Raw genomic sequence first — 24,261 nt, 5'->3', positions numbered from 1 at the left:
TGATTCTGTATTTGCATATACATACTTTTGCATTTGCATACTTTCTTACATTTCTGCTCTTTCAATTTTCTGTTGGTCTCATCTTGCAGTTTCAGTTCTAAGGCAGAAGTTCTCAACAAGAGGTCTGGGGCCCTTGAGAGGCTATGAGCAGGTTTCGTGGGGGGGGCACCAAGCAGGGCCAGTGTTAGACTTTCTGGGGCCCAGGGGAGAAAGCTGAATCCCTGCTATGTGGGGCTGAAGCTCGGGGCTCCCAGCCCTGCCACCTGGGGCTGAAGCCAAAGCCTGAGCAACTTAGCTTTGTGGAGACCCCTGTGGCATGGAGTCCAGGCAATTGTCCTGCTTCCTAACCCTTAATGCTGGTCCTGGCTTTTAGATGCAGAAAAAGCAGTTGTGGCATGGGTGGGCCGTAGAGTTCTTGTAGCATGTTGGGGGAGCCTCGAAAAGAAAAAGGTTGAGAACCCCTGTACTAGGGCACAGATTACATTCTCCTGTGCAATCGGTCAGAAATAGTTGGATTCAGACAAGAGCAAAGTTGGTGTCTTTGAAAAAGTTTGATTTTTATGAACAGTTATTTGCAGTTGGTCTTTGTTTTAGGAACAGCAGCTGGATGAAAAAGATGCCCGGCGTTTCCAACTTAAAATTGCTGAGCTAAGTGCAATCATCCGGAAGCTGGAAGATCGGAATGCATTGCTGTCAGAAGAAAGAAATGAGCTTGTAAGTAGGAACTACCGTTACACTATTAGGAAACGAATGTGTATCAGAATTTGCACTGGCAGGTGGACACTCACTAGAGACAACATTAAACTCCTTTATCATGGTTCATATGCAGAACATATTTACAGAGTAAGAGAAGAACATCTGCTTTGGAAGATTCAAGCATTAGGTAGTATTAATTCTCAGTTGATCCCCAGAGAGTGAATGGGGACATTATCCAGGCAGCATGCAAGACCTGAAGAGCGGAATGGAGGCTCTTGAATTTGTGAAAGTGGGAGCAAAAATGCACAGCTTCTAAGAGGTGCTTCCCACCTGGCAGAAAAAACCATGAGAAATGCTTATCACCATAAAATTCACTACTGCAAGAGGTCACAGAATCAAGTACTCTAGCTCGAAATTAAGGGGTAATTTTAAAACCAATCATTCAGCTGTAGCCATGCCTGTCTCCTGTAAAGGGCTAATCAAATCTCATAACCTGGTCAGCTCGCCCCATCCCACACTGTCCTATACAAAATTGATGGAAGGAGGGCAGATGTGTAAGCCTAAAAAAACAACGACTTTGGATTCAGGATTGGATTTGGTTCAGGTTTTGGGAGAAGATTCGTATAGGCCCATATTATCCAAACTATTTGCTCCTTCTTATTGATTGCCCATACTTGTAGAATCTAATCTCTTTTGAGTTAAAAATGCATAGTGGACATATTAGATTTACTGAAAATGAGAACACCGTATGTAGAACATCGTTTGTCATCTCTGGTACAACTTTATGGGCCACAATGGAATTCCACTAGGGCTGAACTTGGTCCGCTGTGTGTTTGAAATGCAAATTGCTGTGGCATCCATACAGAATGCTGTTTAAAGATTTGCTAGTTAATGGTATGTATGCTGTCAAACACAGAATGTATTTTACAGTACTGGTGCCATGCAGGAAAACTCCATATAGACTGAATTATGGAGAATATTAGACCAGCAATTCAACAGTGTAATCTGGGCTTAATATAGCATCCATATTAGATTACAAAATTGCTAACACTGTAAATCTGGACATTTGGCTTCTCTCTTTCCTTTACGCCTGGTAGTATTCCATACAATAACGTAACATTGCCACAATATGTTTAGTTCATAAAACAAAGAACCCTGTTTTATTTTTAAGTAGATATTGGTTGGCATTTTTTTTTCAGTGGAACCTTTAATTAAATACATCAGGTAGGAGTATATTTTTTTCTGCAGTATGCTCACGCTATGCCCTTTTAAAGGGTCTCAGCCTTACAGTGGGCTTTTACGCATGAAGGATTGACAGTTTTAGTGTTAGAAAAAGTCTCAGGTTGCGACAGGTTTTGTTGTTTTTAACTTATAATGAATTTTAAAAACTCTTGAAAGAGGCACTGTCAAAATGTCACCTTGTTATAACTTAGCATTTGCTCAGTCAAGTCGGTGCCCAGTATGAGCTGCTGGGCTGAGCTTGAACTGATATGTGCTCAGCTTGTTCTGTATGCTCCAGTACTAGAAATGGCACAGCAAGAAGAGTACAGATCCTGCCTCCTGTTCACTCTACCAAGCATCCAGTGCCCAGAGTTGCCAGGCTGAGCCACTCCCTGCCCGCTGAGGGGAGGGAGTGCAATCCTGTGATGACACCCTCTCCAATGACCTCTGATGTGAGGAGGGGAAAGAAGAATTTCTGAACCCTCCCTGCTCCCCACCCCACCCCCGGGGGTGAGAGTTGACATCTCTAACCCAGGTTTCTCTCCTCTGGCCTGTTGGGGGACAGAGAGAAGAACTTTCCCACAATAACAACACAAAGGAACACACAAAATACACCCAAAGTCCAGAAGAAGGAGAGGGAAATATAAATGTCTTGTGCCTGTATTCATAATGTTGAGTGATAGGTGCCATGTAAGAACCTAGATAGGTAAATCAAATGGACAGATACATTTGAATCCCTGGCACCTTCATGAGATCAGCAGAAGACAGTCTGATGGAGTGCCTTGAGGACATGATCAATTTTTCCATTGATTTCAGTAGGCTTTGGAACAGGCCCCAAGTTAGCAGAAATTGGAGGGAACCTGATTTAAAAAACTGCTGCTGTCATTCTGTCCCTGGCCCTGTTACATATTTTTCCCTCAACCCCGAGTACTTGACTGGATATGTGAATGAAGGGTTTGCGTGTGTAGGCAAGGGAGAGGGTTGTGTATATGGGTGAAATGAGAGTTAAAGAGGTCAAGCATCTTGCCCAAGGTCACACAGTGAGTCAATGGCAGAGACAGGAACAGAACCTAGGAATCCAAGATGACACTGATTTGCATTTTTCAAAATTGGAAGTGAATTCTATTACTATGGTAGTAAAATGACTTGAGTTTTAATACATTCTATCGCTATGTTTTCAAGTGATAAATAGAAATCGCTACACTGAGTGAATGCATTCTTTTAATATTTCAGTTAAAACGTCTAAGAGAAGCAGAAAGTCAGTATAAACCTCTCCTGGACAAAAATAAGCGTCTCAGTAGGAAGAATGAAGATTTATCCCATGCCTTACGTCGAATGGAAAATAAATTAAAATTTGTAACACAAGAGAACATAGAAATGGTAGGTTTCCCTCTTGCCACTGTCATCTATAAGAAGAGCAAATAACTTAATATATACAGTTTTGAGGAAATCAGGAATTTAACAAAAATATCATCACAAGCTTGCAGGATATTAAACAAGCGTTTTCATTGTTCTAAGTGTTTTTTCTGGTATTATGTTATACATAATAAGTGACTTATGGCTTTTGCTTATTAACCGATGACGGTCCAGTTATACAGTGGGAAAGTGGTCAAGAAACAGTTCAGGAAATGTTTTACTTTAGCTTTAAAAAAAAAAATTCTGAGCTATAGTAAAATAGTAAAATGCCTATATTTTGATCCAGCTGAATGCTCAGTAGTGCTCAGGAGAATAGGGATGCAAATGATGTCACTTGAATTGTGATTTTTGTATCACAACTGCCTTCCAGTGATTTGGAAATTTGCACTGGTGACTCAATATTTTTATTTGTTTATGTTTAAAGTTGAACATTAATGGTAGTTGAGTAAGTGAGAGATTACATGCATGCAGCAGGACCAAAAACACTTTTTTCTTAAAGTTCAGTTTCTCTCACACTCTCCAGATCCTGTCCTGCTGAAGATAATGGGAACAATTCAGAAAAGAATTAACCTCCATTTAGGATTTCTTTTGCCACATCTTTAAATTCCTCCTTCAGCGATATAAAGCTGAACAGACTGTCCTTTCCAAGACTGATGTTAATCTAAGTCCTCAGTGGGCTGCCAGATGGTGCATGAGAGCTATGCAAACTGACTTTGCTCTCTGGTGACTATGAGCATGATGCCTTCCTGATGCCCTAGCTTCTAGCTTTTTCTGGCCTGAGGAGCTAGAATCCCAACTTAGATTTATTGTTTGGGGCGGGAAGTGGGGGAGGTAGAGAGAGAATCACCATCATTTTAGCAAATAGCCCAGATGAATTACTGGTTGTAAAAGGGAAGGATTATATGCTACACGTTGGCAAAGACTTCTAATCATTTGCAATTTTGTTCTGTGTTGTTGTTTTTTTCCAGAGACAAAGGGCTGGGATAATAAGGAGACCAAGCTCTTTAAATGATCTTGACCAGAGTCAAGAAGAAAGAGAAGTTGAATTTCTGAGGTTACAAATTATTGAACAGCAAAATATCATAGACGAACTCTCTAAGGTAATCAAATAGCACAGCCTTCCTAGTGCTCTTGGACATAGCAAAAGAAAAGAAGATACCAAGCAAGCAGGAACAGCTTGTGTTCTCAACAAACATACGGTGATGATTTCCATGGGCTTCCCTTTATAATGGAACTGAACCTAAAGTAATATGTGGAACATTATTTGAAAGATCCCTTAACACTCAGCTCAACATTTGCATAAAGGAGCTTCTTTCAGTTATTCTGAGCTTTCTGGGAAACACACTAATGACCAGATTCTAATCCCATTAAAGTCAATGGAAAAACTCTCTTTGACTTCAATGGGAACAAGATCATGCCTAAAAACAGGAGACTTATGAAGGGGAATATTTTCCAATGTTTCAGGATTATATTAAGATGCTTAAATCTTTTAAAATTTGTTTTCCTTTTAATAATTTCCTTTTAATAATGCTTCTTGTGATCAGCAAAGTTGAGGCTCCAGCCCACAGGTGTGTGGGGGGAGAAAATAAAATCTTGAATGGATCCTTAAGCAAGCTTCTTAGTAAATTTTTTTTAAATGCTATGCAGATTTTTCTTAAACATCCCAAAGCCAGTTCTATAACAACTGTGGACCATAGGTCATCTACTTGAGCTAATGCTGCTTTGGGAATTGTAAATTCCGCGAGTTTTTACTCAGAGTTTTTCACTTTGGGCAGGGGCATTAGGGAATTTCAAGTCAGCATAAATTTCGGGTGAGGAATCCCTCTGGGTTGAGGAGTGTTTATTCCATAGACAGCGAGTGTCTTCCTGGCTCACCCCCTCCTCCTCAGGGAAAGAGCAGTATGATCATAGAATATCAGGATTGGAAGGGACCTCAGGAGGTCTAGTCCAACCTCCTGCTCAAAGCAGGACCAATCCCCAACTAAATGATGTTGTAAAGGTAGCACTCCTCCACGCTTCCACATCCCTCCTCCTGGATCCACCAGGTTTTATCCCCTCTACAGGCAGTGTTGGAGGGGGTGATTTAGCTTTAAAAGGTCCCAGTCTTTAGTCCTTACTTAGGTAAAATTCCAGTTACAGCAAATGAGAGTTAAACCTAGGTATGGCCTGCAGAATCCAGTTAAATAATATTCTACTACAATACTGATTACAGCTTTAAAGTAGCACCACCACAGGATGTTAGCCACACAGAATGGAACGCTCTCACTTGCCAGCATTGTCACATCCATTGTGGGGGTTTTTCCGGAATAAATGAAAGATTTCTTGTGTCTTGTATTACAACTAAAATAATTCATACTTTTTTTTAAAAAAAGTGTGGAAACAGGCTGTGCAATTAAGTAGAAAGCAAACAAAATGTATATACCCTTGCACTTAATAAGAAAAGGAGTACTTGTAGCACCTTAGAGACTAACAAATTTATTTGAGCATAAGCTTTTGTGAGCTACAGCTCACTTCATCGGATGCATTCAGTGGAAAATATAGTGGGGAGATTTTATATACACAGAGAACATGAAACAATGGATGTTACCATACAGACTGTAACAAGAGTGATCAGGTAAGGTGAGCTATTACCAGCAGAAGAGCGGGGTGGTGCTGGGGAAAACCTTTTGTAGTGATAATCAAGGTGGGCCATTTCCAGCACTTTACAAGAACAGTAGGAGGGGAAATAAACAAGGGGAAATAGTTTTACTTTGTGTAATGACACATCCACTCCCAGTCTTTATTCAAGCCTAAATTAATTGTATCCAGTTTGCAAATTAATTCCAATTCAGCAGTCTCTCATTGGAGTCTGTTTTTGAAGTTTTTTTTGTTGAAGAGTTGCCACTTTTGGGTCTGTAATTGAGTGACCAAAGAGATTGAAGTGTTCTCTGACTGGTTTTTTAATGTTTTAATTCTTGATGTCTGATTTGTGTCCATTTATTCTTTTATGTAGGGACTGTCCAGTTTGGCCATTGTACATGGCAGAGGGGCATTGCTGGCACATGATGGCATATATCACATTGGTAGATGCGCAGGTGAACGAGCCTCTGATAGTGTGGCTGATGTGATTAGGCCCAAAGTTCAGTCACCAGGTTTGCCGTGACATTATCGGGGATACTGTTCCTGACGGTTTATAGTTCATCTTTGTGTGAAATGTTGGTGTAGAGGGCTTCTACATCCATCGTGGCCAGGAGGGTGTTTTCTGGAAGATCACCAATGGATTGTCGTTTCCTCAGGAAGTCAGTGGTGTCTCGAAGATAGCTGGGAGTGCTGGTAGCATAGGTCCTGAGGAGGGAGTTTACATAGCCAGACAATCCTGCTGTCAGGGTGCCAATGCCTGAGATGATGGGGCAGCCAGGATTTCCAGGTTTATGGATCTTGGGTAGCAGATAGAATACCCCTGGTCGGGGTTCTAGGGGTGTGTCTGTGCGGATTTGTTCTTGTGCTTTTCCAGGGAGTTTCTTGAGCAGATGGTATAGTTTCTTTTGGTAACCCTCAGTGGGATCAGGCGGTAATAGCTTGTAGAAAGTGGTGTTACAGAGCTGCCTAGCAGCCTCCTGTTCATATTCCGACCTATTCGTGATGACGACAGCACCTCCTTTGTCAGCCTTTTTGATTATGATGTCAGAGTTGTTTCTGAGGCTGTGGATGGCATTGTGTTCTGCACGACTGAGGTTATGGGGCAAGTGATGCTGCTTTTCCACAATTTCAGCCCGTGCACGTCAGCGGAAGCACTCTATGTAGAATGCCCCTCTGCCATGTACATTGGCCAAACTGGACAGTCTCTACCTAAAAGAATAAATGGACACAAATCAGACGTCAAGAATTATAACATTCAAAAACCAGCCAGAGAACACTTCAATCTCTTTGGTCACTCGATTACAGACCTAAAAGTGGCAATTCTTCAACAAAAAAACTTCAAAAACAGACTCCAACGAGAGACTGCTGAATTGGAATTAATTTGCAAACTGGATACAATTAATTTAAGCTTGAATAAAGACTGGGAGTGGATGTGTCATTACACAAAGTAAAACTATTTCCCCTTGTTTATTTCCCCTCCTACTGTTCTTGTAAAGTGCTGGAAATGGCCCACCTTGATTATCACTACAAAAGGTTTCCCTCCACCCCACTCTGCTGCTGGTAATAGCTCACCTTTCCTGATCATTCTTGTGACAGTCTGTATGGTAACACCCATTGTTTCACGTTCTCTGTGTATATAAAATCTCCCCACTATATTTTCCACTGAATGCATCCGATGAAGTGAGCTGTAGCTTCATGAAAGCTTATGCTCTGATAAATTTGTTAGTCTCTAAGGTGCCACAAGTACTCCTTTTCTTTTTACAGATACAGACTAACACAGCTGCTACTCTGAAACCTGGCACTTAATGACATTCTCTAATTATTTTTTATTAGACCCTTGAAACTGCTGGCTATGTGAAGAGCGTAATAGTAAGTAAGGCATATATTTAATTTCACTCTGTTCCTCTTTGTATATTTTAGACAGTGGTTCTTTGAGATCATGCAGACCAGCTGCAACATCTCATGTTCTCTTGTATTAATGAAGTGTTTCAAAGTAATATTTGTTATGAATTTACTTTATATTCAGAGGCTAGATTTAACCCAGGGATTCTATCAATGAAGACCCTAGCAGCAGAAATGCATTGAGGTGGGAGTAAGATTGTGATACTGGAAAACAGTTTCAACTTCCCTTTCACCAGTGGGTTTTATGAAAAGACAGTACAGCCTAAAAAGTCATCACGGGCAGTTGCTCAGACAATGCACCAATTAGTGCATCCACTTGGCAGCCTCAACAGTGGGGTCCTGTAGCCCCCTAAAATACAGAGGTGCTTCCTGAGCTGAAAACCCAGAGGGACAGTTTCTGCCAAGCAGCAGTCATGCTTTCTACAATTGGCCTGAAAATAGTCTTGTCCTAGCCACACTGGCATATTGAGAACCTGTGCAATGGGACCCACTGCTATCAGCTAAGGATCCCTTTTGCTATTGTAGATGGGCATTTACTGAGTGCAAGTCACACCTGCTAAGTTTTATTGACGAAAGTCTGTTTTCACTGCTGTCAGCACAACAAAGCCAATGAAGCTAAGGAAAAGTGATTTCTGTTCTAGTCTGCCATTCACAAAACTATTGGCACTATTTTTCTGTTTGTACAATCTTCATTACTGGTGATGATGTCAGCAGCAATAAGAATATGTGATCAATCTGTCCCATAATATGTTTTGAATCCTGTTAGGAAATGAATGAGCTGGAGGATAATAGGGATTGGTCTTTTCTTTTAATCTTTATTGTTTTATCAATATTGGGGCTTTTCTTTGTTAACCCCCCAGAACAAAACATTTTTCATAATGTGTTAAAATTCATTACCACTAGTATTAGATCTTTCATAATAGCCACTGAATAAAAATACTTCCTGATAACAGAAAAAGCTGAAGCCTGATCTTCAGAGGTGCTGAGCCCCCACAGTTCCTGTTAAGGTCAACTGAAGTTATGTGAACTCAGCACTTTTGAAAATCAGGCCCTGAATTTTCTGGGTTGGGTCAGATGACAAGTGCCCATGGTTTCATTTGAAAATAATAGAAGCCATGCACACATCCACAAACAGTATTTACCCCTGCATCTCAATACTGCCAGGGTATTCTATAACACAGAATTCAATGAGTGTTCTGCCCATGGAGCCTCTGTAAAATCACGCCCAGGATGTCATGTATGGTATGGAGCAGTCAGGATTTTCATCTATAGACTCAAACAACTGATATGTTCTGACTACAAACTTGCAATATATTGGAGAGCAGTTAATATTTGATTGATGAAAAATTGTCTATTTCTCATTGCATTATAATGCAATGGCTGGTACTGAAACTACTTTTGGCCAATTTGAAGGATAATGCAAACATTTACACAGAGCAATTTAAAGATAAAACACTGACATTAGCTAACAAATGTATCGAATTCATTTTTCCAGGAACGTGATAAGCTTTTAAGGTATAGGAAACAAAGGAAGAAAATGACGAAACTCCCTAAGGTAAAAAATAAAGTTTAAATCTATATTTATTTGTCTAGAGCTGATGAGCACAATGTCTTGCTTAGTGACATCAATGGTCGATACAAGTGCTCAGCAACTCTCAAAATCTGGCAGCAAGGGTGCATGCTGGCTCTACTGAGGTCTATGGGGACAGGATTGCACCTTAAGGATCCAGCGTTCAGCAAGCAAAAACTGACTCAAACTTAGAAGTGACTTTTGAGTCTTTGGTGTAGGTCAAGCAGTTTAAGAACAATCCTAAATAGATTTTTATGGTCATCTAAAACAAGAATGTGTGGATTGATTTTGTGGGTGGAGCATGGAAGAACATTGTCATCTTTCTCACCCCCAATTTCACCCTTGGTGTTGGTAATATTAATCCGTGATATATAATACATGTGCTATAGGAAGTCACCTGTTTAAACTGCACATTGTTTGCTTTTTAATATGTGCGCTTTAATACACAAACTGTACTGTGCATAGTTTGAGCATCCCTTAGGAACTCAATAACATGTGACAATTTGTGTATAGAGTAGACAGCTTCTGTGAATTAGAAAATCATGAAGTTAACTCATTTTTTACAACAGTGCCTAAAAATGTATGTCAGATGTAAATAATTCATTATAAAATTGAGCAACATGCACAAAAATGATTGGTCATAAGCAGCAGCAGCATTACAATTAGTGCTCAGTGGGATGGAAGAAGGAAATATTAATGACAGAATCTGTCTGATGGATAATTAATGTACTTGTGCAGTGGTTGGAGAGGGTGAAAAGTCAAGGAGCGGAATTAGTAGTAAACTATACACTAGGTGAAGGGTCAAAGCCTCAGTGGGGTTACAGAAGGTGTAAATCAGAGCAGTGGCCCTTGTGTTTTATGTGAAATTCAATCCCTAACTACTGTGGGCCAAACAAATCCCAGACTAATTGTACAAGGCTAGGCATGTGCTGGTATGTATGTACACAAACACATACAGCTGGATGGGGGAATGGATGATGTGGCTAAAGAACTACATACTGCCTAAAATTTGAAGCAAACTAAATAAAATAAATATGACAAAGCACTTCTAAGAGAGGACTCCATGCTTCCAAATAACATATAAAATAACCCACTCAGCAAATTAAAGCAACATACAGTTTTACTAGAACATTATGGATGGTCTAAAAAAAGTTTACCACCAATTTATAAAGAAGCAACTTCTGTATTTAGAAATAAGTAACAGATTGGAAACTCTCCTGATATTTTAGTATGAGAACAATTCATTTTCCCCTGAGAGAGTTCATTAAAACAAATAGAGGGAAACCACACTTTGAAAAGCATATCGCTGTATGCTGAAGCAGAGTACAAAGTCTAGAATACAAATTTTCTGTTTAAGCCACACTCTGCTTCAGAATTACTGGAGATGTTCATCAGAGGGTTTTTCAGACATTTAAGGGGCTCAGCTGGCTATGCCATATTGTAAGGTTTATTTGCATTGTTCAGCTGCACTTACACATTGTCATTTGGTCAGAAGCCGGTTGTGGAGACATTTTTTGGCTATGATGAAGAAGCTTCTCTGGAGTCTGATGGTTCTTCTATCTCGTATCAAACTGACAGAACAGATCAAACGCCTTGCACTCCTGATGATGACTTGGAAGAGGTATTTTTTCATTAATCTAGAATATGTGATGACACTTAAATTTATCCTGTGTATTCTTACATCTAACTCAGAATTGTTGATCATATTATTAAGACAATTATCCTGCCCTTGTTTATGGAGAACTCCACATTGATGTACCCTTTAACTAGAAAACTAAAATCTGGTGTAGTCAAATGATCATGAGCTTAATCCTATGCATGGAGGCTGATCTTTTGGGGGCAAGTCCTTAGTCACCCACTGTTGTTGGCAAAACCCTGAAACTTTATGGAATTTCTATCCCTAGAAGTGTGGGGCTTAGCAGATTTTTAGGGGTGGGAATACTGAAAAGGCTGTGCTGACCATATGAAGCGTTTTGGCTGGGAAGGTTCATTATTGGGATTGAATGCATATTCAGCTTCACGTATAAACTGAGCTCAACATTCATCTTATCCAATGACTTCACATTTTGACATAAGGGTTTGTCTGCACTACAAGCATAACAGTGCCACAGCAGCAGCTTTGCAGCTACGCCGCTATAGCATTGCAACGTTCACGTGACAGTGACAGAGCGGGTTTTTCTGTCAGTGGAGTAAATTCACCCCCTCGAGAGGCAGTAGCTAGGGCTTTGATTAAGGAATTTTTCCATCCACTCAGCTGCGACTACCATGCAGGTTAGGTCAACCTAATTGTGTTGCAGAGGGCGTGAAATTTTTCACAGCCTTGAGCAATATAACTAGGTCAACCTAAGTTTTAGGTGTATGTTCAGAGCACAGCCTGAATCCATATTGAATGGAGTTGTCCAAATCCATGGTGTGAGCCAAGGCAGCAGAAAGACTCTGTAAGTACTTCTGTCTTTTCACCAGCCCCTCAACAGAGGTCGCCATTCTGCAGCTTCTGATGTCAGAATAAGAAGAGGCAGCTGTTAAGAAATACTGCAGGCAGGCACCAGTGGCCAAATACCACCTGTATTTTAAAGACTATTCCCAAAAGTACATTCCAGATAAAGTCAGTGTGTGTTTTCAGAATCTCATGTCAGATCTATGGACCATTACCTGTCTCTAGGCTCCAGCAAGAACATTGCTATAGAAAAAAATAAGCCCCATGATAGTGAAATATGTTTTTACAGCATCTGATTCTTTAATACCTGCATCATTTCAATCAGCCCTTCACCATCTGTTTCACAGTTTAATTGCAGATTTCTAAAGAAGGGAATGTAATCATTCATATCCGTGTTATAGCTGGCTACACGATTTAAGTGTGTGTGTGTGAGAGAGAAACATGAATCTGTTGATTCATTTTTAATACACACATTGAGCAAATACTTCTCCTTATTCCTATAGCATGAAATTCAACTCGTGCAGACAGTTGGCTCAAGTTCTGTGCACCACTGAAGTTGCATATAAGCCTGCAAAATAGTCCTGGCTATTGCATAGAGTGAATTTCACTTATATCGAATTCATTATATTAATGAACCGTACTAATGTAGTACAGCATTAAAGCAGGATATGTAAAGAAGATCAACGAGAGGTGCTGAAGATCCACATCTCTCATTTGGTACATCTATACTGAAATAAAAGACCAGCAGCAGCATAGCCAAGGTTGCCCTTGATCAGCTGACTTGGTCTTGCAGGGTTCAGGCTGCGGGGCTAAAAAATTGCAGTGTAGGTGTTTGGACTCGGGCTGGAGCTTGGGCTCTGTAACTCCATGAGGGCGCTGGGTGTCAGAGCCTGGGCGCCAGCCCAACTCCAAACACCTGCGCTGCATTTTTTAGCCACACAGCCCGAGCCCCATGGGCATAAGTCAGTTGACCCCGGCTCTGAGACTCGGTGCCATGGGTTTTTTTTATTGCAATGTAGACGTATCCATTGACTTCAGTGGTAGCTGTGGATGCTCAGTGTCTCTGAAAATCAGGTCATCCATTCACTATTCATTCCTTGTCTTTGTCTCATTTGAAGAACGTAGTACCAATGCAAATGTCATATGTTACTTCAGAAATGCCATTGGCACATCACCAGTGGTGACTGTGTGTGGTGCAGTGATTGAGAGTCGGTTCAACAGTCACAGTGCTTCATGGATGACATACTCTGCATCTTTCTGCAAAAAGGAGGAACTTTTCTTCATAATGGTTGTGAGCAGCAGTGCTGGCAAGTAGTGCTAACTCTGAAAGAAAGACACATCTTGCATTTCAGTGAAGTGTGTCTACGTGATATTTTCCTGGGAAGACTGAAATAACTAGAGAGCACTTAAACAACACCTTATGAACAGCACTTGCTAACTCGTATTTTAAAAGTACTATAAATTATTGGCTCTAATGCCACCAACTTCCTTCTTCAGAGAAAATACATATAGGTTTCTGTTAGGCTTTCTTTACTCTCAGTTTTGGAAGAATCAATTTTTTTTTTCATTTCAGGGCATGGCCAAAGAAGAAACAGAATTGAGATTTCGGCAGTTGACAATGGAATATCAGGCTTTGCAACGAGCATATGCTCTGTTGCAAGAACAGGTCGGAGGAACATTGGATGCAGAACGAGAAGTTAAGGTCTAAATGGCTTATATTACATGAAAATAAAGGATTGCAATTATGTACATTTTTCTAATTTTACTTGCTCAGGTTGTTGTGATAATGGGCCAGATCTTTGGCTGGTGTAAATCGGGGTAGTGCCATTGAAGATCAAGAAGCTATGTCAATTTACACCAGCTGAGGATCTGGTCTGCAGTAGTTTAATATGCATGTATATATGATATAATCATAAGTTTATAAAGTGCCTTTCACAATGATAGGTTCCAAAGTGATACACTGGGTAAACTCAGAGATTGTGCCACCAACCATTTCTGGGCCAAAACACAACAACAGTATATAGAAGTTTAGGAGAAGAAGGGAAGATTATCTTCCAAATAAAATTGCAGCTAGACTGTAGATTGAGTGAAAGTAATTACTCAGATTAGAATTTGACCAGGATATGAAGGGGTACTGCACAGTCAGTTGTATGTTAGTAGTAGTTGAAAAAGAGTTAAATTGGGTTTCAACATTTTTCAGGAGGCTTCTCTTTTTCCCCCTCCTTTGTTTTCCTTTAATCATCCATGGCACTTGCTGATGTGGCCAGAAAAAACACCTGTTTGATATTCCTCATGGTAGTGTCTCTCCATAATATTGTCTTCTGTGAATAACTAATGCATCTACACTGCTCTCTCAAATGCAGTGTTGTAATTTGTGGTCTCTAAAAGCAGTCAGATTTCCACTCTCTTACACTGAAGTGCTGGTTGCTGAAGAAACCATGGCTAATGCATTTATATTTTTATACCACTGATCAGCTTACAAGAGTGTCAAGCAGAATATTTTATGGAAAATTAAGCTTCCCGTCTGTAAAAATCTATTACCAATATTCTTAAATAGTTAATGCCCAAAATTCAAACCTGGATTTACTGAGATTACATGATTCTGCATAACATTTTTAAAAGGCTTATAGTTCAAAACGAGATTCATTTTCTAAATTGAATTGCAAAAGTACTATTTCATTGTGCCTTTCTATCTTCCTCAGATGGCCCCTTAGAAAGGTAGTTGCAGCTAATTACCTCCTTTAATTTACATTATAAATACATATCTGTATTGTAATATGAATAAATTATTCATTATAAAGTGCTGGAAGGACAATTAATACAGTCACATTTAATTTTACTATTTGAAAATTGATTGAAAGGATTAGAATATATCTGGTATGGACAAAGAACAAAATATGTACATATTAATTCTGCCCTGACCTCCACTCTATGCAATCTCATTCATGGAGGTGCTCCTACAAGCTCTCAATTTGGCTCTAAATCTATTATGTAAGTGATGGATCAGTCACTTTCACTTTTCGTGAGCACATTGTTCCAGGAGAGTCCAACACAGTCTTAGGGCAAAATGGCCATATTAGCAATAACTTTATTAAAATTATAAAAAGTTTCAAATATTAGTACAACCATGAATATTTCCTACAGCAGTGGGGTAGTCTGATTGCTTTCCCAACCCATAACCAAATTAAACACAAAATGGATAACCCTACTTTCCCCTGCTTGAGTTCTAAGATTGAATCAATATTTTGGCTTTTCAGACCTGGCCATCTAGGTAATGCTTCATTTCCACTAAGTAACTTAAAGTAATGGGTAGGCAATTCCAGAGCAGTCTATACTGCTGGGTTCTCTAATATTCTTGCAAGTAGACTAATCCCTTGTCTCTCAGATAGCCAGATTGAGAGATAAGTATTGTCTCACTCTATTTGATCTGTGAAACAGTTTTAGAAATTAATCTTCTTTAAGGCCTGCCTGCTATCTGCTCTGACATGGTAGAAGTTGCAAACATTAAGAAAGTGATGGTGAAACAAGAAGCAACTACAAACATGAAATAATTCAACGTTTCCCAATACAAAACAAACAAAACCCCACACACCAGAAGGAAAATTCACCCAGATAATAAAAACAATTAAATAAGGCAAAACAAAATATAATTACAAGGTTTCGGTGTTAACTGGCTAACTACCTGCCTCACTAACTACCTCAGTAGGTTTATAGGTGGGGAAAACTTCCTGGGATTGGGGTTGTCAGGTGCAAAAGGAGCAGAACTGGTCTTTTCCTCATGCTGCTACTGCTGTCTGCAACCTGCCCAACCACATTTATAGGCCACCAAGCTACCCTTGTTCTCAGCAGAGTAATCATGTGATCCAAAAGGTACCTTGCCTGAAGCAGAGGTTGAGGGTACAACGAGAACCCTCAATGGCTTTACAATTGAGTTCCTCTTAATGGTAAACTTGTTTAACGCAGATCGTGTTATTTGCAAATTGCCAGTTCCAGTTAAACAATATATTCTCCGTTTATACTTGGGTAATTTTGCTATTGCCTTGGGAAGAAGCAGTAAAGTATCCATTGAGATTAGTTCTTTCCAGAGTTCTGTTCCAAGTAAAATGGGCAACTTTCTTTAAAACATAAACTGAAAAACTTTTTACCTGCCAATACTTCAGCTCCGGGCTCTCTGTTGTGCCTGCAAGACCTGATGGCAATGCTAATATTTAGTTCCAGAGTAACAGCTGTGTTAGTCTGTATTCGCAAAAAGAAAAGGAGTACTTGTGGCACCTTAGACTCCTTTTCTTTTTGCTAATATTTAGTGTAAGCATCAATAGTCCTTGTTTTATTTTTTAACTGTTAGTGGGGACATCAGCTGAGTAGGAAGAAGTGAACCCTGAACTCAGCTCTTGGCATGAAAGCAGAAGAGGAGTTGAATTTGGATCATTTTGTTTTCAGATGTGTTTGTTTATAGATTTTAAATCTATATATGCTCTAAAATTCACTTACTCTGAAAATATATACTCTCAACCAAACTGAGTGCAGGCATAAACAAAAGAGTTGCCTTCATGTATGTTGAGAAGCTAGCAAAAAGCCAACTACAAGGTCATCTAATTAAAACTAATGTTCTAGACTTGGCACAATCTAGATTCAGTCCAGGTCACAGAACTGAAACCGCTTTAGTGGCACTGATAGATGATTTCCTCTTGTAAAATTGGTTAGAGGACAGATATGGATTGTCATCCTACTGGACCTCTCTGCAGTATTCAACACTGTTGACCATGAGAGTCTGCTGTCTCACCTAAAAGAGGTGACAGGGATCCAAGGTAATGTACTAAAATGGGTTGTGTCCTTCCTGGAAGGATGGTGCTAACAAATAGTGATGGGAAACTGCAGCTCCACTGATAGATCCTGCACTTGTGGAGTTCCACAACGATCAATTCTCTCTCCAGTCTTTTTCAACATCTGCATGCAACCATTAGGTGAACTGGTCAGATGACACAAAGACTCAAGTGTTGGCAATATGCAGCTGATACACAGTTCTATCTATCCTTCACCACATATGACCACTACACCAAGATGGCCCAGTGATCAGCACTTGGATAAAGAACAGCTGCTTGAAGCTGAACCCAAGCAAGACAGAGGTGATGCTGATGGGCAAAGTCAAGTATTTTGAAGAGCTTGCAACCACAGTGCAGTCTCCTTTGGTTGAAGATACACACTCACAATTGGTCAATTCAGTCCATAGTCTAGGAATATTCTTGGATTCCTCACTGACACCAAGCTCTCACATATCAGCATTTGTGAGTAATGCTTTCTACCAGCTCTACTTGATTAGGAAACTCTGTCCCCTCCTGGTGGACGAGGACCTGGTCTCAGTTATACATGCATTTGTCACCTCTCAGATGGATTACAGCAATACAATACAAACTGGACATCAAGCCTTCAGTATTTAGGAAACTCCAATTAGTTCAGAATGCTGTAGTGCATCTTTTGAGCAATACAGGCTACCAAGAACATGTCAAATCTGTGTTCTGCTCCCTATCTTGGCTTCTCCTAGACTAGGGTTTCAGTCCTTATCTTCAAAGCACTCCATGGTATGGGCCCAGAGAATCTAAAGGATCATCCAAAGCTCCAGGACAAAGAGTGTGGTCAACAACTTCACTCCTCAGACACAATGGAACTCTCAATAATAAGAGTGGATAATAATAAGAGAGGCAGTTTCCACAGTATGCATCCGATGAAGTGAGCTGTAGATCACGAAAGCTTATGCTCAAATAAATTGGTTAGTCTCTAAGGTGCCACAAGTACTCCTTTTCTTTTTGCGAATACAGACTAACACGGCTGTTACTCTGAAACCAATAATAAGAGTAAAGCTCACCCCAAGGAGACTGAACTTTTTCTGGGGATAGTCCAAGACTCTGTAATGAACTCCCCTCAAAACTAAGGACTGTCACAAACCTCATCACTTTCCACTTCAAGTGCAAAAAGCATTTCTTTGGTCTTGCCTTCTCTAATATAAACACAGCAATGGATCTATTAAAAAGACACACCTACCAAAAGAAGACACTCAGCTGCATATGCTTTTTCCCCTGGGAAGAGGATGAGAGAACAAATAACATGTGACGGATGTGTAGTCATGTTGCTTAAGGCACTACTGCAAGTGCTCAGATACTATGGTGATGAGCACAGTATAAAAATATATATAGAATAGAATGCCATTGTGGTAGAACACACGCCTGTATTCATACCCTACACACTATTGTAATCTTTGTACAAAATATGCCTTGTAAGGTATCATTTGAAAACTCATAATTTGCTGGTCAATATTGTCCTGGTAAATATGTGTGGCAACATTGTATCTAAAGTTATAAGATTCCCCTGTATGATGTTATTAATTACTGTATGTTCCAAATGCCACAGCCCTGGCCAGGCAAAAGTCAGGTCTGTTCTAAATGAAGGAAGGAATGTGTGCTTGCCTTAATTTGCATTTCAGCAGTAAACAGAATCATCACACAGGGAGGGAAAACAAAGGAAATTCTAAGAGGGGGAAAAAAGCCATCAGGGAACATTCTTCCACATAGTCTCTTTGTCTCCTGGGTCTCAGCTGGAAATGTTTTTCAAGAGGGGAACTGAAACTGTAAAAAAGAAGGGACAATCACAAAGATAGCCCTCTCTCCCTGCCCATCACATTCACTGCACTTGAAGAGACAAAGGAAGCAGCTGTTGGATTCTGGGGGAGGGGACCTAAAAAGTTAGTCAGTAAGACTGCTGATAGCATGTGGCGAGAGAACTTTTGCTTTGATCCAATGTAGTTTGCTAAGTTAGGCTTCAGTAAGTGTTTTATCTTTATTTTTCTTGTAATCATTTCTGACGTTTATGCCTCATTTCTTACTTAAAGTCTATCTCTTTGTAGTTAATCAACTTATTTTATTGAATCCAGTATGTTCAAGTTGGTGTCTGTGTAACTCCAGTTGTGTCAACAAGTTATGTGTGTATTTTTCCCTTAAAGGAATAATGGACTAAATATATATTTACTGTCCCAGAGAGGGCTAGGTGGTACAGGAAATATATTTCTGGGGCAAAATACAGGACTGGGGTGTGTGTTGGGGTCACCCTGTAGCATAACCAAGGCAGGTAAGAGCCCAGGTATGGCTGACTGGTTGCAGCACACACACAGACATAGCTGGGAGTGATTTACATTTTGAAAGGAATGACACAGCTACTCATTAGCCTGGATTGTACCCTGGTATGTCACACCCATACATCCATATTTTATGTATAAAAATAGTTAAGAATTAGAATTAGCTTTATTCTCCATAAAATATATACATCACATTTACAGAAAGGTGTTGGACTGTGAACTAGTTTCCATCGGCCTTTTCCTTGAAATCTATGTATAGTACAGTTAAACATTTGTGTACTCAAAATTATGGTCATAAATGTAGAGGCTGTTTTTGACAATTTGTGCCATCATATTTGTTGGTCTCTTTTAAATCAGTTTAAAACAACAAAAATACAGGTAGAAATCAAGCATGCCCCTCAGCCTATTAATGTATCTTTCCTCCCATTCTTATGGGAAAACAAATCTCGATGTTACTCCATTTGCTTTTTTAAACATCCTGTTTTCATAGAACTGGGTAAGGGCAAAAACTCTTCTGATCTGTGAACAAAGAGTGTAACAAATATTCGAATGTAAGAAGCAATTCATCTTTTGCTGTTTAAGTGGCTAGTTAACTGGATGATGTTCATTTTAATCTTAAATTCTATCTTAAAATTATTATCCCATCATACAAGTTTTCCTTTTAAAATTTTTAATGATTGGCCCTGTTATAGGTACTTCACTGCAAATTACTTCCCCCAAAATTCTTTAATGACTATTTGATATATTTTAAGTGTTTGATGTATTTACATTAGCATTTTGGCTTTTAGAGAAAGTTTGATGTATCTTTTCTCATATCCTACAGACGCGTGAGCAGCTCCAAGCAGAAATACACAGATCACAAGCTCAAATAGAGGACCTAGAAAAGGCACTTGCTGAGCAGGGACAGGTAATGTACTCTGAGAAAAATATTCATTACTGCAGTCTCTAAGGATAACTAGCTGTTCTGTACATTTTCTGCAAAAGAAACATATACTCACATTATAAAGTCTGTCATATATGATAAAAGACAGTCAAATATTTTAGGAAGTATCACTTTGATAATATTTCCTAAAATATTTGTCCCCCTTTTAATTACAAAATACATCTATCAAGCAGCAGTTATGTGTCGTTATTGACACTCTTAAATCGATTTAACTGCCCTTGCATAATTATGGGAATCCCCTTCAAACTCTGTACCATTGGATTAGGAGAGATTAATATCACATTATTCAACAAATGAGTTGAATAATTCATTAGAACTGAACATTAAATCCATTCTATCTAGGGTTGAGTGAATACTGAAAGAAAAAGTGTGAATATTCATTCATTTGCACAAAGAGAACTTTAAATATGTGAATGTGAAAATTATACACTAAAAACCTGAATCAAAGAGTTATGCTTATCCAGGCATGGAATACACTCTGTTACCTGGGGGCTAGACTCTCAGTTGATGTAAATCTGTATATCTCTATTGAAGTCAATGGAACTACACAGATTTACTTACCTATATGACAGGTTTCAGAGTAGCAGCCATGTTAGTCTGTATCCACAAAAAGAAAAGGAGTACTTGTGGCATCTTAGAGACTAACAAATTTATTTGAGCATAAGCTTTCGTGAGCTACAGCTCACTTCATCGGACGCATACCGTGGAAAATACAGTGGGGAGATTTATATACACAGAGAACATGAAACAATGGGTGTTACCATATACACTGTAAGGAGAGTGATCAGGTAAGGTGAGCTATTACCAGCAGAAGAGCGGGACAGGGAAACCTTTTATAGTGATAATCAAGGTGGGCCATTTCCAGCAGTTGACAAGAATGTCTGAGGAACAGTGGGCGGGGGGGAGGGGGAAATAAACATGGGGAAATAGTTTTACTTTGTGTAATGACCCATCCACTCCCAGTCTTTATTCAAGCCTAAGTTAATTGTATCCAGTTTGCAAATTAATTCCAATTCAGCAGTCTCTCGTTGGAGTCTGTTTTTGAAGTTTTTTTATTGAAGAATTGCCACTTTTAGGTCTGTAATCGAGTGACCAGAGAGATTTGGAGTGTTCTCCGACTGGTTTTTGAATGTTATAATTCTTGACTTCTGATTTGTGTCCATTTATTCTTTTACGTAGAGACTGTCCAGTTTGGCCAATGTACATGGCAGAGGGGCATTGCTGGCACATGATGGCATATATCACATTGGCAGATGTGCAGGTGAACGAGCCTCTGATAGTGTGGCTGATGTGATTAGGCCCTATGATGGTGTCCCCTGAATAGATATGTGGACACGGTTGGCAACGGGTTTTGTTGCAAGGATAGGTTCCTGAGTTAGTGGTTCTGTTGTGTGGTGTGTGGTTTTGGTGAGTATTTGCTTCAGGTTGCTGGGCTGTCTGTAAGCAAGGATTGGCCTGTCTCCCAAGATCTGTGAGAGTGATGGGTCATCTTTCAGGATAGGTTGTAGATCCCTGATGATGCGTTGGAGAGGTTTTAGTTGGGGGCTGAAGGTGACGGCTAGTGGCGTTCTGTTATTTTCTTTGTTGGGCCTGTCCTATAGTAGGTAACTTCTGGGTACTCTTCTGGCTCTGTCAATCTGTTTCTTCACTTCCGCAGGTGGGTATTGTAGTTGTAAGAACGCTTGATAGAGATCTTGTAGGTGTTTGTCTCTGTCTGAGGGGTTGGAGCAAATGCGGTTGTATCGTCGAGCTTGGCTGTAGATAATGGATCGTGTGGTGCGGTCTGGATGAAAGCTGAAGGCATGTAGGTAGGCATAGTGGTAGGCATAGAGGTCAGTTGGTTTCCGGTATAGGGTGGTGTTTATGTGACCATTGCTTATTAGCACCGTAGTGTCCAGGAAGTGGATCTCTTGTGTGGACTGGTCCAGGCTGAGGTTGATGGTGGGATGGAAATTGTTGAAATCATGGTGGAATTGCTCAAGGGCTTCTTTTCCATGGGTCCAGATGATGAACATGTCTTCAGTGTAGCGCAAGTAGAGTAGGGGCATTAGGGGACGAGAGCTGAGAAAGCGTTGTTCTAAGTCAGCCATAAAAATGTTGGCATACTGTGGGGCCATGCGGGTACCCATAGCAGTGCCGCTGATTTGAAGGTATACATTGTCCCCAAATGTGAAATAGTGTTTTAGAAAACACTAGATGTTTTTCTAAAAGCTATGCTCTAGGAATTATTCTGAGAAAGTTCTATGGCCTGTGTTATACAGGAGGTCAGATTAGATAATCATAATGGTCTTTTCTGGCCTTGGAATATGTCCCTGCCTCTGCATGCCATTCTCATTCCCACTAGCTTGAATCCCAAGGCTGGTACAGAACCTGCATGCTTAGTGTTGCCATTGCCTGTTGAGCTGTGAAAAAGAGAACCCAAAGGCAGCTAAAATTGGAGATATGCTGGATTCAGAATACATTCTACTCACTTTTATCCATAGGCAGTGAAAAATATACCTGCATTTATAGAATATGAATATCTTCATATCTAGAATTCTTGCAGATAACAAACGCCCATACTTCCTTTGGATGGATGGCTAGCTCCACTGAAAATACCAAAAATGCTGCCTTTCTAGCACATTAGTTATTTACATTTCCAATCCAGAAGAACAAAATTATTTTTCACAACTTTCTTTTTAAAACCTCAAAAAGGGGAACAAAATCTAGTGGACCGTTAATGGAAGTAGAAGCCAGGAGCATCTGAGTCAGAATATGGCAAATCATTTGATTTCAATGTGAGCTGAGACTGTTCTACTTTTACTTGAAGCTGCCCAGCAATTGTTAGGCTCAAACCCATACCTGTTTACGCATTGGTAAAATGAGGCTGCTAATATTTATATAATTCACAGGCATTGCAAGGGTTCATTAGTGAATGGGCTAGATTAATCTAGTGTTACAGTAGCATGGGGAAAGGCTCCACCACCTCAATTCTACCAGGGTGCCCACAGGTCAGTGATGGCTGAAGAGGAGGAAGGGTAAGTCAGATGGGTGATGTCTTCACTTAAATTTCCATTGGGGCCTTGACATGGTCATCTAGTTGTCTCTCCTGGTGGAAACTCTAAAGGATGTAGGTGGGGGTGTGCTGGCTGCCTCCGTCTCTGCACCAGCTGTGACCTGGTCCAGTATTTGTGTGGCACTTTGAAAATGAAAAGTGCAACATACTTTGAGCACTAAATATTATTACAGTTCTGTGTAAAATCCTACTTTTGGTCCCAGGTGAAATGGATGATATCTGCAGACTGTGGGGGTAAACGTGACCAGAAAGGTGAAATACATCTATTTGTTCTTAGCTGAATTTTTTTTTATCAACAAATGGCTAAATAAGTGGGAGTCCTAAAAGTCACATTAAAAATCAATATAAAAATTATTCATAAATTCTTTTAGCAGCTCAGGTTCGGCTTTTACAGGCTTTATTCCGTTCTTACATCCCTGGAGTTTTCACGGGTTTTAAACCCCTCCCCTTATGAAATAACCTGGAGAAACTTTCAATAAACTAGAATTCCACCCCCTAAAGCTCCCTCATCAATATCCGGGCACATCTTTAGTGTGTGATTCTCCTCCATGTGGACTACCCAGTGAGAATAGGTTCTCCATGTTCTGGCCCTTTAAAAGGTGCCTAAGGAAAAATGATAAATTACCCACTCCCCATTTTTTTCCTGTGCCGTTCAGCTTTTGGAATCCTATCTACCTGCATTTCTCCCTGTAAATGTTTCAACTGGATCTTCCAAAATTGGAGGACTCAGCAAACCACTGCCATGCCTTCTGACAGGGAAGGGAGAAGAGAACTGGCTATACCAGCCTAGAAGTAGAATTTCCATAATGGCCCTCTATTCAATAGCCCCCATCCCTTCAGCTAGGGCTGGAGGAGGGTCCCCTTAGGTCTTATAAGTGATGGAATATAGTGGGTCCTCCGTCATTATAATTCCGTTTCAAACTTCTTCAAAAGATGGAATGAATCATTACAAAAAATTGAATTTTCTAGGAAAAAGACATTTTGATTTCTATTTTCATCAGAGTGAAAAATTAATTGTTCAAAACATTCTCTACCTATGGTGCCTTGAGAGAATAATTGTGAAGATATTTATTATTATTAATCACTCACATAGCACTTTTCAAAGGGATTTACAAACTTTAACTATAAGTAATCACTTGCTTGCCAGCTCAGCCCAAAGCATCACTGTCTCAGTGAGCAACTAATGTTCCAATTGGTTTTTCCCCATTTCAATCTAATAAAATAATTCATCCATCTAAAAATATGATTTATCTTTCTTAATCTTGGGAAACATGGA

The 24,261-nt window shown here is 39.8% G+C and overlaps 1 protein-coding gene across 11 annotated transcripts in view; it reads left to right on the top strand.

The window, feature by feature from the left end:
- The window catches only part of JAKMIP3 (Janus kinase and microtubule interacting protein 3), a 145,957-nt gene that overhangs the window by 102,495 nt on the left and 19,201 nt on the right, over positions 1-24,261 (top strand). For 6 of the 11 annotated variants that reach the window (XM_043551755.1, XM_043551756.1, XM_043551758.1 and 3 more), the window contains 8 exons: positions 595-714; positions 3,151-3,297; positions 4,302-4,433; positions 7,786-7,821; positions 9,350-9,409; positions 10,917-11,045; positions 13,435-13,563; positions 19,811-19,894. In XM_043551755.1, coding sequence (XP_043407690.1) covers positions 595-714; positions 3,151-3,297; positions 4,302-4,433; positions 7,786-7,821; positions 9,350-9,409; positions 10,917-11,045; positions 13,435-13,563; positions 19,811-19,894 — 837 coding nt within the window. The remainder of the gene's footprint in view (positions 1-594; positions 715-3,150; positions 3,298-4,301; positions 4,434-7,785; positions 7,822-9,349; positions 9,410-10,916; positions 11,046-13,434; positions 13,564-19,810; positions 19,895-24,261) is intronic. The other 5 variants (XM_043551757.1, XM_043551760.1, XM_037905516.2 and 2 more) reach the window with 3 other exon arrangements.

Source organism: Chelonia mydas, chromosome 7, assembly GCF_015237465.2.
Source record: "Chelonia mydas isolate rCheMyd1 chromosome 7, rCheMyd1.pri.v2, whole genome shotgun sequence".
Classification (NCBI taxonomy): Eukaryota; Metazoa; Chordata; order Testudines; family Cheloniidae; genus Chelonia; species Chelonia mydas.
This window is presented reverse-complemented; position numbering and strand designations above follow the sequence as displayed.